This window comes from Epinephelus lanceolatus, chromosome 18 (assembly GCF_041903045.1).
Source record: "Epinephelus lanceolatus isolate andai-2023 chromosome 18, ASM4190304v1, whole genome shotgun sequence".
NCBI lineage: Eukaryota > Metazoa > Chordata > Actinopteri > Perciformes > Serranidae > Epinephelus > Epinephelus lanceolatus.
This window is the reverse complement of record NC_135751.1, coordinates 13,690,129-13,704,044: the sequence shown is the minus strand read 5'-3', so window position 1 is coordinate 13,704,044 and position 13,916 is coordinate 13,690,129. Positions and strand designations below refer to the sequence as shown.

Below are 13,916 nucleotides of genomic sequence, written 5' to 3'. Positions count from 1 at the left end.
ACTCAAAACACAGGAATTCAGTTATTGATTATGCATTGCATTTGTTAACAGCAGTTGATCATATGGTGTTTAGCATTTTCTTAAAGTGCAGATTAAATGTCACTGTTATATTCAATAACATGAGCTAGCACAAAGGTTCATGGCAGCTTGATGAAGGGAGCAGCAATGAATTAAAACGGCAGCCAATCACATGGGTTGGGCTGAGTTGTACTATCACTGGGGTGTGTAGACCTCAAAGTTTGTAAGGCGACAACTTGTGGATTTGTTCTGCTCGTGTTTATCACCTTATATTGGGAGAGCTAGTAAAAAAGATGTGTGGAAAGTGTAACTTAATTGGGACTGCAATACATTAATTTCCAATTAATTTGTTTCCTAAATCAATATTTATTTGGTAAATAAGATGTCAGAAAATACTGATACATGCCTATCACAATATGCCAGCACCTAAGATGACGTGTTTATATCAATTGTTTTGTCCGACTAAATGTACAAAAGAAAAGATATTAAATTTACAATCATAAAAGAAGCATCAAATCCTCCCATCTGACAGGCTGAACCCAGAGGATCTTTGGCATTTTTGCTTGATAGATTTTCTACTGGTTGACTAATTGATTAATTGACGAATGTTTCACCTCCAAAACTTAAGTTGATGCTTAACATACGTCAAATAAAACTCTAAAAAAAAACACTTTACAAACGTTGCAAAAAGTTGTGTTCGTTGTTCTAAAAGTACTGAACTTTCCGAAGGCACTTGAAGGCAGCGTACGCTTAAACTAACTAGCAGGCTAGCTTCCTATATTGCTAGGGACGGTAATCCGTAGTGGCAACACATAACTTGTTTAACCGTTACACGCACGAAGAAATGATGACACACAACTTAACACTGACTAAGCGAACATAGCCCACAACAAATGGAGGTCAGCGAGCACGTTTTATCGGCGGGCCGAGCCGTGCTGGACATGGTGGAGCGGGAGTGGCAGCCGCTTTCCCCGAGCGAGTTGGACCAGCGGCTGGACCAGGCGGTGGAGGAGATCCTGGAGGCTGACCTGATAGCAAGACTCAAAACTCAGCCTCATCCGACTGTTTACGTTCAGTTACTGCAGAGTCAAACTAATGTGCAGCCTCAAGTTTTACAGACGACAACATCCAGCAGTGCCCCGGAGGAAGAGACACCAGAGCCCCGGGAACCGTTGGAGACCGTGGACAGCGCTGCAGTGAAGGTATCAGCCTGTCCTCAGTGATCCGTTGATCTGTTAAAGGGTGGTACGATCATTTTACTAACTGTACTTTCACAGTTCTAGGATATTCTTAAGTTATAGATCTACATTGTTTTGCTAGGATAAGAGGAATTGTCCTGAGGCCACCATGATACTAGAAATTAAAAAAAAAATAACTGAATAATTCATTTACAATCATTGACTACAAAAACTAGCAGAGACAAAGTCCCTCCCAAAGTTATACCTACACTAAGGTATCTACAGTATGTGCATATACAAATAAATACACATGCACATGTACAGTAGATAAACCATAGACTGTATGACATGAACATACATTTCATCACTTTAACAAAATGAAACTCTCGTCCTTTGTCCTAATTTAGACCAAATTTTAACAGTGTATGCCTTGGCTTTGCCTAAAGTTTTTTATACCTGCCCACTGTTGTAACTAAATATTCCAGTCATTAAAGTAACTATCTTTGAGATAAATATGAGAGCTCTTCCATTTTTCTGCTGTCAGACCTGTAGGACACACTCTTTGTTGTAACCATGATGAATTAAGCATCAATTGTCACTATTTTCATCATGGTTATGATCACATTATGGTACTTTTACAATCATTTTCACCTGAAATACCTACTTAATCTAATGACTGACTTTTCTCTCTCATCAGCACATCACAGACCTGCTTCAAAGCTCCAAATCCAGGGCTCGAATGGCCGGACGGGCTCGCTTGTCCCTGTCCCACACTGTCCTGCTGTCCCTCACCCTGCTCTCTGAGCGCATCAGCTACCGCTCTGTGTCCCGCCGCTTTCACCTGGAAAAAGGAAACATCCACAGGATCTTCTTTTCTTTCTGTGAGCGCATAAACTCGCTGGAAGAGAGGCAAATCAGATGGCCAGTTGGTGGGTTGACTTCAGTGTTGTTTGTGGGGTATGATCAGCACAATGTTGTCAGTGATTTGGGTGAAAAAATGGTGTTTAAAATAATGATGGTGGGGGTGTATCCTTTCTACTCTCCAGATAGCGAGGCTTTAGAGGCCCTTTTCCCACTTTGCTGTCCAGAGAAGGAGCAGGAGGAGCTTCCAGGTGTGCCTCAGGTCCTGGGAGTGTTGGGACACACTCGCATCCCTATCCGCCTGCCTATAGGAAAACATGATGTGGAGAGCACAGTGCCTGAGGTGAAGAGGATGAAGAAGGAGGCCCATCCTGACTCTTGGCTAAACCTGCAGCTTATATGTGATCGTAAAGGCAGGTTCCTACACTGCAGAATCAGTAAAGGATCAGACGTGGACAGAGGCATCACTCTGAGAGACAAACTCAAACAGCATCCTGAACTGATGCCCTCTGGCTCCTGCCTCGTGGCCAGAGCGGGCTACCCGCTCACTGCTCAGATTTTAACCCCATACTCAGGAAGTCAAGGACTAAAAGAGGAACTCTTTAACAAGACGCTTGAGGGACATTTTCACATCCTGGATCAGGCTGTTGCCAACCTGAGAGCCAGATTTCAAAGGCTCAAGTATTTGGATATTGGAAACTATGACAGAGCCAGAGCTGTTGTGCTGACCGCCTGTGTGTTGCACAACGTGTTTTTGGACATGGGACAAGTGATTCAAGGGGATGTTGAGAAAGAGGAAGCCATAACTGGAGAGGTAGAGGGGGAGGTAGATGATGAGGGCATTCAGAGACGAGACGCCATCTCAGATTTGTTGTTTAAAACTGTTGATTCTATAAGCAGATGATGCGATAGTGTCTGTCAGGGAGCTTGTGTCCTTGGAGGTAAATGTACAGTTTTGTTATATAAAGGTTTATTTTATTAGAATCTCTACTGTCTGAGTCTGCTGGCACTCAAAACTCTTTCACTGCTACTATCAGATAACAGGGATATGTTTGCTGTTAAAATATTTACATTGTGTGAATTAGCAGTTTTCCCACAATAAATATTTGTAATCCGGAGTTAGGGCCTGAGCACTGAACAGTGCGAGGACCCTCTCGAAAGTGGAGGAATTATTTTTCTCTCAAACGAATTACATTACTGAGGGGATAAAGGTGCTCAAAAACTCACAAGACTTTGCACACAAACCAGAAATGGTACATTTTATGGGTCTGTAAAAAAATGGTTCTGTAGCACCCCCACAAAACTTGAAACAAAATAGCCTCCACAGTCTGTTTCACTTACTTTGGGCGGCAGTAGCTCAGTCCATTGCAACTTGGCTTGGAAACCGGAGGGTTGCCTGTTCAAGTCCCCGTCCGGACCAAATATGGAGCGTGGACTGGTGGATAGGTGGATAGTGCCAGTTCACCTCCTGGGCACTGCCGAGGTGCCCTTGAACAAGGCACTGAATCCCCCAACCGCTTGGGGCGCTTGTCTATGGCAGCCCCCTCACTCCGACATCTCTCCACTTTGTGCATGTATTGGTCCTGTTTATGCATGTGTGTGTATTTTGGACCTGAGTGTTAATGAAAATGGAGTCCCCTCAGGGGGATTAATAAATTATATAAAATTTAAAAAAAATAAAAACTACGAAATTGGGTGTGCTCATGTATCATGTCCAGACCTACCAAGTAGTCTTTTGGAGCTGTACCCTAAATCCAACAGGAAGTCAGCCATTTTGAATTTACTGTGTAATTTCTGTGCATTTTTGGCCATTTACAATTAGTGGGCAGTGAAAATGAATTTTTCTTTATCTTGACAAGAGTGCTCCCAACCACTCATAAAATTTTCTCTTATTTCAGAGAAGAGCAAATGTAAGAAAACACTGGTTAATCCAAGAAATCAATGGTGACTAACAACAAAAAAAAGAACAAATGGTGTATACAAATGAAAATTAAAGAAAATTTGTTTGAATCTTGCTTCTTGCATGAGGCCCAATATCTGGTACAACTTTCACAATAAAACAGTCAAAGGAAATAGTGTTTCTAATATTTTGTCCACTGTCAAATAGGTCAGTGAAAGTGGACATAACATTCACAAAGCTAGTATTTATTGCAGGACTGTTTATTGTAATACACTACATAGTGAAGCTGTTCATACTGCCTGATAATGTGTAAATGATTAATACAGTAATAGTGAAAGTGCATCTGTCTATGAATACTGTTATCAGACTAGTTTATAATATAGAGGTTTAAGTCTGACTTTGACTTCTCTTGAACAATGATCATAATCATTGCGTCAGTTTGTTCAGTCATGGGGCCCACATAAAAAATAACATGTTCTTGCATAGGTTGTTGACATCTGATAATAATAACTGGTACAGTGATGTTATGGTGCCTTGTGAGTAACATTTTAGTTGTTCTTACTCTCCAACATCAGTCAACCATAATTCACTCCTCTCCTTTGGTAGAAAAATAAGTGACAATTAGGACATCAACAGAAAAGGACAACTTTGAGGAGTCATGTAATCTGCTTACAGTTAGTTCGTTTCTGAACTGCTTTACCTGTTGTGTCAAGTTCTACAGAGGTCAGACTGGCCAAACTATTCCTAAAACTGTAACAGTGAAAAACGTGCCAACATGACAACTAAAAAACGAAATACTAAGTTTTCCTCGTGCTGTTTCATAACAACACACATGGAAGTTCATGTCTCCTTTGGCCTAATGTCCATCCTTTGTCATCTGAGTGCTGTTCTTTTGAGCTAGGCTGGAGATGGCCTGGGCCAGGTTGTTAATAGCCTCTATCTTCCTCTCCTCCAGAGCTTTCTGCTGGGCCCACATGTTCATCTTCCTCTCTTGCAGCTCCATGTACAGCTGCAGGACGTCCTGTGGAGGCCGGGCGGTGCAGGGAGCAGCCGTCACAGGAGGTGTAGGGAGGATTGGGGTAAACCTCTTGCTGGCTATGGCTTTGCCCACTCTCGTCCCACTGAGTTTGGCCCTTCGCTGGGCTTCGATCTCCTCCCTGCTCTTACCCAGGACCTCATGCATGGCCTTGAAGAACTCCCAGTGGACGCTGGCCACCCCCAGCCTCTTGGCCCTTTCTGCGTTCTTCCTGTATGTGGCCAGCATGTTTCTCCACTTGAGGTCACACTCGTACGCCTTCACAGTGACATCAGTGACCTCTGACTCCCTTAGTTTGGCGTTCACCTTCTCTGCCACCATCTCCCAAAGTTTCTTTTTCTTGCATACTGGCTGGTCAAAAGCCTGGTCCATTTCAAGTCTGGTGTTGACAAGGTGCCATGTAGCCTGTAGTGTCCATATAAATTCTAGAGAGGAAAACAAAAGTACATCATGTCATTGGTTGAAAAATCATATGACCTTGCACAGAACCTCTCACCTGTTTTTTAAGTTTATTAATTTTATTTGAGACAGCTTGTCCAATTTGAATTAAGTTTTCAGAAGACATATAATTCTCGGTGATGTAACTGACTTTAATGCTCGTTGATGTCACTGTTATTAAATGAGTCACCGTTTATGATCATAATCACTGCAATAGGCAGAGACTGCGCACTCATCGGGTCCTCCTCGCTTCATGCGGTGACTGGATGAAACCTGTTTAACTTAATGTTGCGTGTACTGACCTGCTTTGGTTTTATCGGTGTCCACACTGGACACGACCGTCTCTTTTTCTTCCACTTCAGTACTTTGTATCACAATTGTCTCGATAACCTCCATGGTGTTAAACACATTTAAATAGCAGCCAAAGTAGTTCTTTTTATTTATTGTGTGTATCTATCGTGGAATTTAACAACATCTCAGAGGCACCGATGCGTTTTCTCGCATCGAGTAAAACGATGACTATAACAACGTTACGTAGCAGCTTGGGACGTGTAGTCCGTTTTAGTTGATACAAATGGGCTTTTAAGTTCTTTGGTGTACCAACTAAACTACAATCCCTAAACGCTGTGGAGCTCTCAATACAAGCCTCTCTTTATCATTGTCACGGGGAATGTAGTTTTTTAAGGGAGGAAATGCACTAGGGGTGGTGAAAGGCAGCGAAATTTGAACTACAAGTCCCAACGTATATCTAACCGTCCCACCTCTTCACTCCCTGCTCCCTCCCTCGACCGCCCCTGTTTTGTTGTTTGGCTAAAGATGGCGTTAGCGGCTAACACAGGCGATTGCATTTTGTTTAACCAAAATTAGTCGACCAGTGGTGACAAAACATTGATCAAATATAGCTTTAATCCGTCATTTGATGTTTAAAAATACGTTACATTGAGATAATACACGTCCATCACGTAGAATAACGCTTGTTCGGCCTTCTCACGATGTAGGCCTGTTTTTTTAGGGAGTGGACCGAAGCTGTTGGAACTCCAACTCCCGTCGGCGAGTGCGGCGTCAGGTGGTACAACTTTTCCTTTTCCATGGTAACTGTAGTTTTCTGAGCGCACCAGGCTGTTGTTTTTGTGGAAACTTTGAAAAATATGAATGAACTCATTAAGAGCACAAATTCACCAGTTAAGTGAACGAGCTAACAGTTTAAAGTGAAAGGACATGCTATTTAATTTCTCCGTATTTCACTGGAAGCGTCCAGTGAGGCTGCACATTGTGTATTATATCTGTCTAAACTGAGAGGAGGAAAATTAGGGTAATTGAACCCGGTGCCTGCTAGGCAGAGGAACCATGGCTGCATCACCTGTGCAAGGTGACCGGAAACAATTTCGAGCACCCACCAGAGAAGGGCACCCATCATCATCAGAGCCCTCTTTGACCTGGTGCTTAGCTCACCTCTCCAAACCCCGATCAGGGGCTGAACATCACGGGCATGGCAAGGCTGACTCAGGCGGTGGCAGAGAAGGGGACAAGAGGTCCAGAATGTCTCAGTGGCGAGCCCTGGTTGCCATCCGGACCCAGCACATCAAGGGTGACAAGGCTGGCATTGCCCGATTCAGAACTCAAGGTGGTCTCCGGCCCCTGCTGGAGCTACTCAAACACCCAGAGTGCTCTAGGAAAACCCTGGACCTGGCTCTTAGCATCCTGGCAAACTGCTGCACTGAGCTGGAGACACGCATAGAGGTGAGCTGAAAGGAATAATTGTAAAAGCATTGACTGCTCTATTTATTAAACCATCCATTAAAACTGCTCTAAATGTCTGCCACTATAGGTCCGTAAACTTGATGGAATAAATATTGTAGGTAAGTGGTCATTTACATTCTTGTAACAAATTTGATCTAAGAATAACAACTTTTTTAAAAAACTTTTAGTACTGGTAAACATTTGTATTTTCACAATCAATCAATGGCATGTAATCTTGGAAAAACTCTTGACTGTCTCAGTGGAGATCCTGAAGGAAAATATGGCCCTGGAGACGGTCCAGAACCGAGCAGCCAGGGCTTTGGGAAACTTGGCCATGGATCCAGAGAGCTCTGCACTCATCCACTCTGCTGGTAAGTCTTAAATGTAAATTTGTCCCATTGCATCATTTTTAGCTGCCAGTTTTTAGCATTTAAAATGAGATGCAACTTGAATGGTACTTGAGTGGAAAGGATTATTTTGCAGTAACAGCAAAATAGTTGTAATTGTTATAACTTTGATTACAGTTGCTTTTAAAGAATAATCACCTGCCTGATGGACAGGTCTGTCAGTATTTGTGGTGTGATATTTACACTTTTACAATAAAAGAACAGGTGTGCAGCAGGATGTCCATCTTACATCTTCACATTTTGTAAAAGGATGAGCAGATTACACTAAGTTACTGAATTATATCATGTTTCCTCACTCAAACATTGTACATTTTGGATTTCTGCTTTCGTAGGCAGGTGTGATATTCCAACATTAAAGAGTGGAGTCTCTATATACTGGGAGTTATTAATAGTAAACAGCCATTCATACTGGGGAATTACTTCTTCTCTACGTATAAAATGACACATTATTAAGCCACAAAGAAAACAGAGTGTTACTTTTTACTTTTTTAAATTAATCAATCAACAGAATCTGCAATGATCTGGGTCATTTCAAGCAAACATGCCAAATATTTGATGGTAGTAGAGTATCCTTGTATGTAGAGTATATATACTTTTATAAGGTGAATAGCTTTGGTTTGGGATTTTTGTTCCCATAAAATAAGACATTTGATGATATCACCTTGGGCTCTAGGAAAGAGTGATGGGCATTTTTCACAGTCGTCTGATGTTTTATGGTCCAAAACATATCAGGCAACGTCAGATTAAACAATTATCCTTCAGAAACTGTGTATATGATCTGTGAAATGTTTTTGTGGAGATGTATTATTTGTCCTCAGATTAAAACCCAGCCTTTTTCTTTACAGGTGGTGTTCCTCTTCTCCTCCTTTGTGTGTCTCTTTCTTCTGGCCCGTCTTCCCCTACTGCTGCTCCACCCAAAGAGTCCTGTCCTAAACTGGAGTGCGCTCAGTCGGCTGCCCGGGCTCTCCTTTACCTCTCAGATACACCTTCTAACCGCCTGTCACTGCTCACCCAGGGGACCTTATCCTCTCTCGCCCCTCTCATTGCTCCAGAATATCCCCAGGGGCTGAGGCGGGCGGCACTCAGGACCCTCCACGAGCTTACCCGGGGCTGTGGTGTTGAATGCGCCAGGGAGGTGTCCCGTTCTGGAGTCCTCGCTCAGCTTGGTGTCATGGCATCTGGGGAGTCTGGTAAACCTTTTGAGGAGCTGGCACTGAAGACCCTGGCCAACTTGTGCTCCCAGGGCTGCCTGCGCCCCCTTGTGGGGTCACTGGGGGTTATACAGAAGTTCACTGAGGAGGTCAAGAGGGACCCACTGAAGTCTGGAGTCTTCCTCAAGGCACTGTGCTTGTGCTGCAAGGAGGCGGTCAACCGGGCCAAGGTGAAAGAGAGTGGTGGATTGGAGGTGCTAATTGGCTTTCTGGCCGCCCATCAGAGTCACCCCCTCTCCCGACTCGTCATCCTGGCCTGTGTGGACTTTGTTTTTGATGAATCTGCTATGGAGCAGCTTCAGGAGTTAGGGCTGGTCCCTCTGCTTGTTGCTCGACTGGTTGAGCTCACCAGAGGCGAGGAACAATCTGCTGAGAAGATGGACGTGAGCCTCTCCTCCAGCATTTCTCCCACGGAGCTCCTGCCCTCCTCATGTTTTGACTCTTTTGACTTTCCTCCTCCTCCTGAGAGCTGCAAGAGGCAGGAAGCCGAAAAGGAGCAAGGTCTATGTTCATCAAGCTTTTTAAGTCTCAGGTATGGAAAATGAAAAGCACAGGTTTATTTATTTTCCATGTGAATTTTATCATACTATTTTCTGTTGTTCATCAACATGCTTATTGCTCTCTCTTCAGGTCCTGGTTGGTGTCTGAGGGATTGATCTCTTCAGAGGGGGACCTGCTGAATTCCTCTGGTGTTGAAGGGGAATGGGGAAGTCTTCAGATCCCACCGTCTTCGTCCCCTCAAACACCCTCCCCAAACCCTGATTCCCTTTCCTCTCCTAAAAACTCTTCCCCATTCAACCCTACTACCTCTTCCTCTTCTAAAAAAGCTGCTCAGCCTTCACTTATTACCTCTTCGGCACAGCCCCAGCTATCATCCTCATGTAAAATCCCTGATCCTCCTCCATCTAGTCCTCAACCTGCAGTTGCTTCTACACCCCAAACCCAGCCCAGTTCTAACACTATCTCCTCTCCCACGAAAACAGCCCAAACGCCAGTCTCTCCATCAAAGTTCTCATCCCCTCACAAAAGGAGGCCGCGTCCTCATTCATCAGCTTCTTTGACTAAAGTTATTCTTGATACCCCTCCCTCTGTGCCCCGCACAATGGCCTACCACCACCCTTACCACCCCGAACCCTGGACGCCAGAGTCACCCATCCTGCTGCTGCTGTCACGCTTTTCCCACGCCACCGACCCAAGTGCTGCTCTGGTCAGCGCAGGCGTCATGTCCGGCTTGCTCTACTACCTCACCCAGCACCAGGACCCCAGCAGCAGGTGCTTCCGTATGCTTTGCCGGCTGAGCTGTAACCCAAACTGTTTGCAGGCGCTGGTCCGAACTGGCTCAGTTGCGCTGATTCGTCACCATCTCTGCCAGAGAGGGGGAAGATTTGAGGGAGAGGAGAGGCAGACGGGCCGAGTGAAAGCCAAAGTTAAACAGCTTGGTAAGATAAAGATCTGAGCGAAATCAGTAATCTGCAACACAGTAACTTTAGAGCAGCAAAGTAGCATAATTTATAGCACAATCTACAGTTGCTCATTATAGATTCACATTTTAGTAATCTCTTATCATAATCTTGCATTATTAGCAACATAATGTATGTTATCACTTTAATCATTAAACTTAATTCTTCTGACGAGGGATGCACACATTCAGCTTTACATGTTCTAATACCTTAACTCAGCCATTAAAACTACCAATCTAAAGTGCTTTCTTTCTCACAGATTTAAAATTAGTTCACCTGACTGTGTGCAATTTGAATATTTTTTATTAACGCAACATGATGCCAGGGATAGCTGTGGCACTAGAAACAGAGTCAGCAGTAGTGCTGGAGTTACACATTGTATTGTGAAACTGCTTTATTCAGTGTTTCTATTGGTTTAAATCACCTGGTCCATTTGTTTTGGAGAGAAAAAGACCTCACTGCTAGTCGCCACTAGATCCCACCAAATAATGCACACTTCACTTTTAATCCAACTTGTTTAATTGGTGCATCTCTACTTCTGGCATAAATGAAACTGAATTGGCTTCTATAAAATTTCAGCATCATTTATTTTACCAGAGTAGTTTATAATTGTGCACTGACTTTCTGCAGGTTCTGCTCTTCTCAATAATCTGCGTATCCAGTGTGAGTCTGGATTTGGCTCTGGAGTTGTTGCCCATGTGATGCTGTCAGGATCTGAGACCGACAAGGTGAACTGTGCGCTGTCTCTGCCATTAATCTGCAGGTGAGTAGTAGATCTTAGAGTTGTCCCGATTCCAATAACAGTTTTGCAAGTGCCTCTGATACTGCCTGAAATGCTGGCTCATGTATTGGCAAGTATGCGCATCTGTGCACTGATCTGATGTAATTTTTAAGATAAACTTTAAACTTAATTTAAATTGTCTCAGCCTCGTCACCACTGTCGCTTTCCAGCAAGCGCTCTGATGCGATTGAGTCTCCTTAAGAAGCTTTATAATCCAGCCTTGAACAGCAGTATTTTTTAGAGGCATTTAAAAACAAATAAATCCAACAATGAATGACCTCCGTGATTATTTATCAATTTATCCATGTTGAATGGATAAATATACAGTATATTATACTTGTTATTCAGTTTTTACACATTTTGTTTGGCCTATTGACATAGAAATGGGGTAGTAGTATGGGCTGACATGTAGTGCAGGTGTTCGAATCATTATCGGGAAGTAAAAAATGGAACACCTCTATTAGATCTGTAAGAATAATGACTGTAAGTGACCATATCTGAGCTTTACAAACCCTCCTTTTCTCCAACAGCAACAAGTCCCTGTTAAAGAAACTTCTTCTGGACAGCGGCGGACTCCTCCTGGCTCTGCAGCCTCTTGGTTGCGATGACGATGATGTGGATGAAGACCAGCCTACTGAATGTGGGAAGTTGCTTTCTGATTGGTTTAATTCACCACATTCAGGCCTGACTTCACAGCTCCACTCACTATTCTCCTCCCTCCTTATTGGATGCCTGTCTACTCTGACTGGTGGCATCAAAATGGAGCTTAACAAAAAACATCTAAATCCAGTAACGACGCAGTCAGTCGAAAAAATTGACCCAGTTTCACCTCCTCCCTCAAAAAGGCCTCGCCTGGCCGACACCTGTCCTTATGGCGTCTCGAACTTTGACCTCCTCTTGCTGCTGGACGACGGGACTCAGGTCCGAGCCAACAGGGAGGCTGTGACTGGGGTGGAGGGGACAGACGGAGTCACCTCTGAATACTTTTGGGCTCTGTTGAGAGGCGGATTTGGAGAAGCTCTGGGTAATGCAGGTGAAGCCATCCAAATTAAAGATGTCAGCACAGGTATGCTGCTACCAGTGCTGCATTACCTGCATGGATGTCGCTTCACACAGGACACAAAAACAACAAGGGAAAGTGATGAGGGACAGAGTAGAGGACAGTGTCAGGTCTTGGACAAATTGGTCTTTGATGGACTGGGGATCTGCCAAAAAGAGACAGAGGAGTGCTCAACAGATGACTTTGCTTTCCAGAAATCAGCTCTGGGCGAGATGATGATTGGGGCATGCAGATTTTTGGTGACTGAGCTTAAGAAAGAGCTGGAGGATCTGTGTGTGTCTCTTCTCCTGTCCTGTTCCACCAAGGCTGCCCCCACAGTGGACAAGGTGGAAAAGGCTGCATCTAAAATGGATCAAGAATGCGTTGAGTCTGCCGAGGAGAACCTGGCTAATCGAACATCGGAGTTAGAGTTGACTGGCTTTGAGGTGCAAACAGAAAATTTACCAGGACAGACAAAGAAACCAAACAGTTTCCCACACCCAACGGACAGTAATAAAACCTGCTCAGCTGGAACAATTCAAAAGGCCAGCAGAGCACTCAATACGACTTTCAACCAAAAGACAATCAAAAGCATCACCCCGGTTTCCAAATCAAGCTGTGTGTCAGTGGTGGACAAATCATGTGACCTGGAAGTTATAAGGTTAAGACCAAAGAACTTGATGAAAAGTTCAGCACAGGGTCTAAAATCAGCAACTCAGGACTCCCTCTCTTCCTCAGAAGCCAGCGCAGGAGACAACACACACCTGTTTGCTCTCCTCCCCCAGGTATACTGGTTTTCTCAGCGCTACAGCTACCCAGCACTGGGTCGGGCCTGCCTGTCTCTACTGCTGGGCTTTCAGGACTGTCCTCAGCCCTTCTTGTCCTCTGCCCTTGCTGGGGATTGCCTTCGCAGACTTGCCAGAGAGGCGGACTGTACAGAGACTCTAAAGCAGGATCTACTAAGTCTGGCCACAGTAGCTCTGAGCTGAACTAGGGGCGGAAACGTTGAGTGTAGTAGACTATGGCATGAATTCAGAGGGCACAGATTTCAGTGAGAGTAAACTTTGGGACTTGCTTTATGCTTCTAGTGTTGCCATTGTATAATGTATGGAAAGTTCAAGTGCAGGTTACGACAACAGCACGATTACCTAAAAAACAACAACTGCTTTATGAAGTTCTCTAGCACTAACAGGACTGACTGTTGATTTATTTTCATAAACTGGAAGCATAAATTACAATTTAGTTTTGATGTAATCTGATATAAACTGTAGCCGTCCCAGCATGACATAATTGTATTATAATTTACTGACATTTGTATTGTGATTTTTTTTTTTTTTCCTGAAAAAATTCAAAGAAAGTGTCCGCTATCATTTGATAAATGTCATTTAGCTGGAAGTACTGGAATTATCAGGGTTGGTCTAGAAGCCAGTTGTTTATTTTGTACATAAAAATAATATGGATTAGGAGATATATAGTGTATAGATTCCAAATGTCCCATAAATTTAAGCCACTGAATATAATGTTGGAACATCATTTTGCCTTTGCTTCCTTGTTGTTGGTATGTGTTGATGTGCAGAGTGGTCACAGTAATTTAACTGAGTGGCTTTAGGGAATGTCACTCAGTTTTATTAATTCCATTACACGGCAGAGCGAGAGAAACAGCTATTGGTTGAACTGCCATAAAATTTGGAGATATGGTCTCAAGAAGATGAAGCGTGATTAGTTTGGTATCCCCAGGAGCAGCAATGTGACTCATTGATGTGTTTTTTAATAGTTTTTTGGACAACAATGAAGCTGTGGCACACTGGAATTAGCTACAAAGGCTTTGGCTTCACAGACGATATTTG

The 13,916-nt window shown here is 43.7% G+C and overlaps 3 protein-coding genes across 3 annotated transcripts; 2 read left to right on the top strand and 1 right to left on the bottom strand.

The window, feature by feature from the left end:
* The first annotated feature begins 42 nt into the window (after nucleotides 1-42).
* Nucleotides 43-4,028, top strand: LOC117268559 (putative nuclease HARBI1). The gene is made up of 3 exons (XM_033645124.2): nucleotides 43-1,220; nucleotides 1,894-2,125; nucleotides 2,243-4,028. The coding sequence occupies exons 1-3, from the start codon at nucleotides 912-914 to the stop codon at nucleotides 2,959-2,961; spliced, it is 1,260 nt and encodes a 419-aa protein (XP_033501015.2). The 5' UTR covers nucleotides 43-911; the 3' UTR covers nucleotides 2,962-4,028.
* LOC117268560 (uncharacterized) lies at nucleotides 2,242-5,963 on the bottom strand. Its single transcript, XM_033645125.2, has 2 exons — nucleotides 5,734-5,963; nucleotides 2,242-5,418 (listed from the first exon to the last, which is right to left on the bottom strand). The coding sequence occupies exons 1-2, from the start codon at nucleotides 5,825-5,827 to the stop codon at nucleotides 4,814-4,816; spliced, it is 699 nt and encodes a 232-aa protein (XP_033501016.2). The 5' UTR covers nucleotides 5,828-5,963; the 3' UTR covers nucleotides 2,242-4,813.
* Nucleotides 5,964-6,206: 243 nt separating this feature from the next.
* armc5 (armadillo repeat containing 5) lies at nucleotides 6,207-13,602 on the top strand. Its single transcript, XM_078161706.1, has 7 exons — nucleotides 6,207-7,171; nucleotides 7,260-7,290; nucleotides 7,432-7,542; nucleotides 8,424-9,321; nucleotides 9,420-10,228; nucleotides 10,880-11,012; nucleotides 11,561-13,602. The coding sequence occupies exons 1-7, from the start codon at nucleotides 6,779-6,781 to the stop codon at nucleotides 13,056-13,058; spliced, it is 3,873 nt and encodes a 1,290-aa protein (XP_078017832.1). The 5' UTR covers nucleotides 6,207-6,778; the 3' UTR covers nucleotides 13,059-13,602.
* Nucleotides 13,603-13,916: the final 314 nt, after the last annotated feature.

What these genes read in the sequence shown, in the direction of transcription:
- LOC117268559 (XM_033645124.2), top strand. Translation starts at nt 912, where the DNA reads ATGGAGGTCAGCGAGCACGTTTTATCGGCGGGCCGAGCCGTGCTGGAC. An exon ending in TGGACAGCGCTGCAGTGAAG is followed by an intron (nt 1,221 to 1,893) that starts GTATCAGCCTGT and finishes CTCTCTCATCAG; the next exon opens with CACATCACAGACCTGCTTCA. An exon ending in GCAAATCAGATGGCCAGTTG is followed by an intron (nt 2,126 to 2,242) that starts GTGGGTTGACTT and finishes TCTACTCTCCAG; the next exon opens with ATAGCGAGGCTTTAGAGGCC.
- LOC117268560 (XM_033645125.2), bottom strand. Translation starts at nt 5,827, where the DNA reads ATGGAGGTTATCGAGACAATTGTGATACAAAGTACTGAAGTGGAAGAA. An exon ending in CACCGATAAAACCAAAGCAG is followed by an intron (nt 5,419 to 5,733) that starts GTCAGTACACGC and finishes TTTCCTCTCTAG; the next exon opens with AATTTATATGGACACTACAG.
- armc5 (XM_078161706.1), top strand. Translation starts at nt 6,779, where the DNA reads ATGGCTGCATCACCTGTGCAAGGTGACCGGAAACAATTTCGAGCACCC. An exon ending in AGCTGGAGACACGCATAGAG is followed by an intron (nt 7,172 to 7,259) that starts GTGAGCTGAAAG and finishes CTGCCACTATAG; the next exon opens with GTCCGTAAACTTGATGGAAT. An exon ending in TCAAGCTTTTTAAGTCTCAG is followed by an intron (nt 9,322 to 9,419) that starts GTATGGAAAATG and finishes CTCTCTCTTCAG; the next exon opens with GTCCTGGTTGGTGTCTGAGG.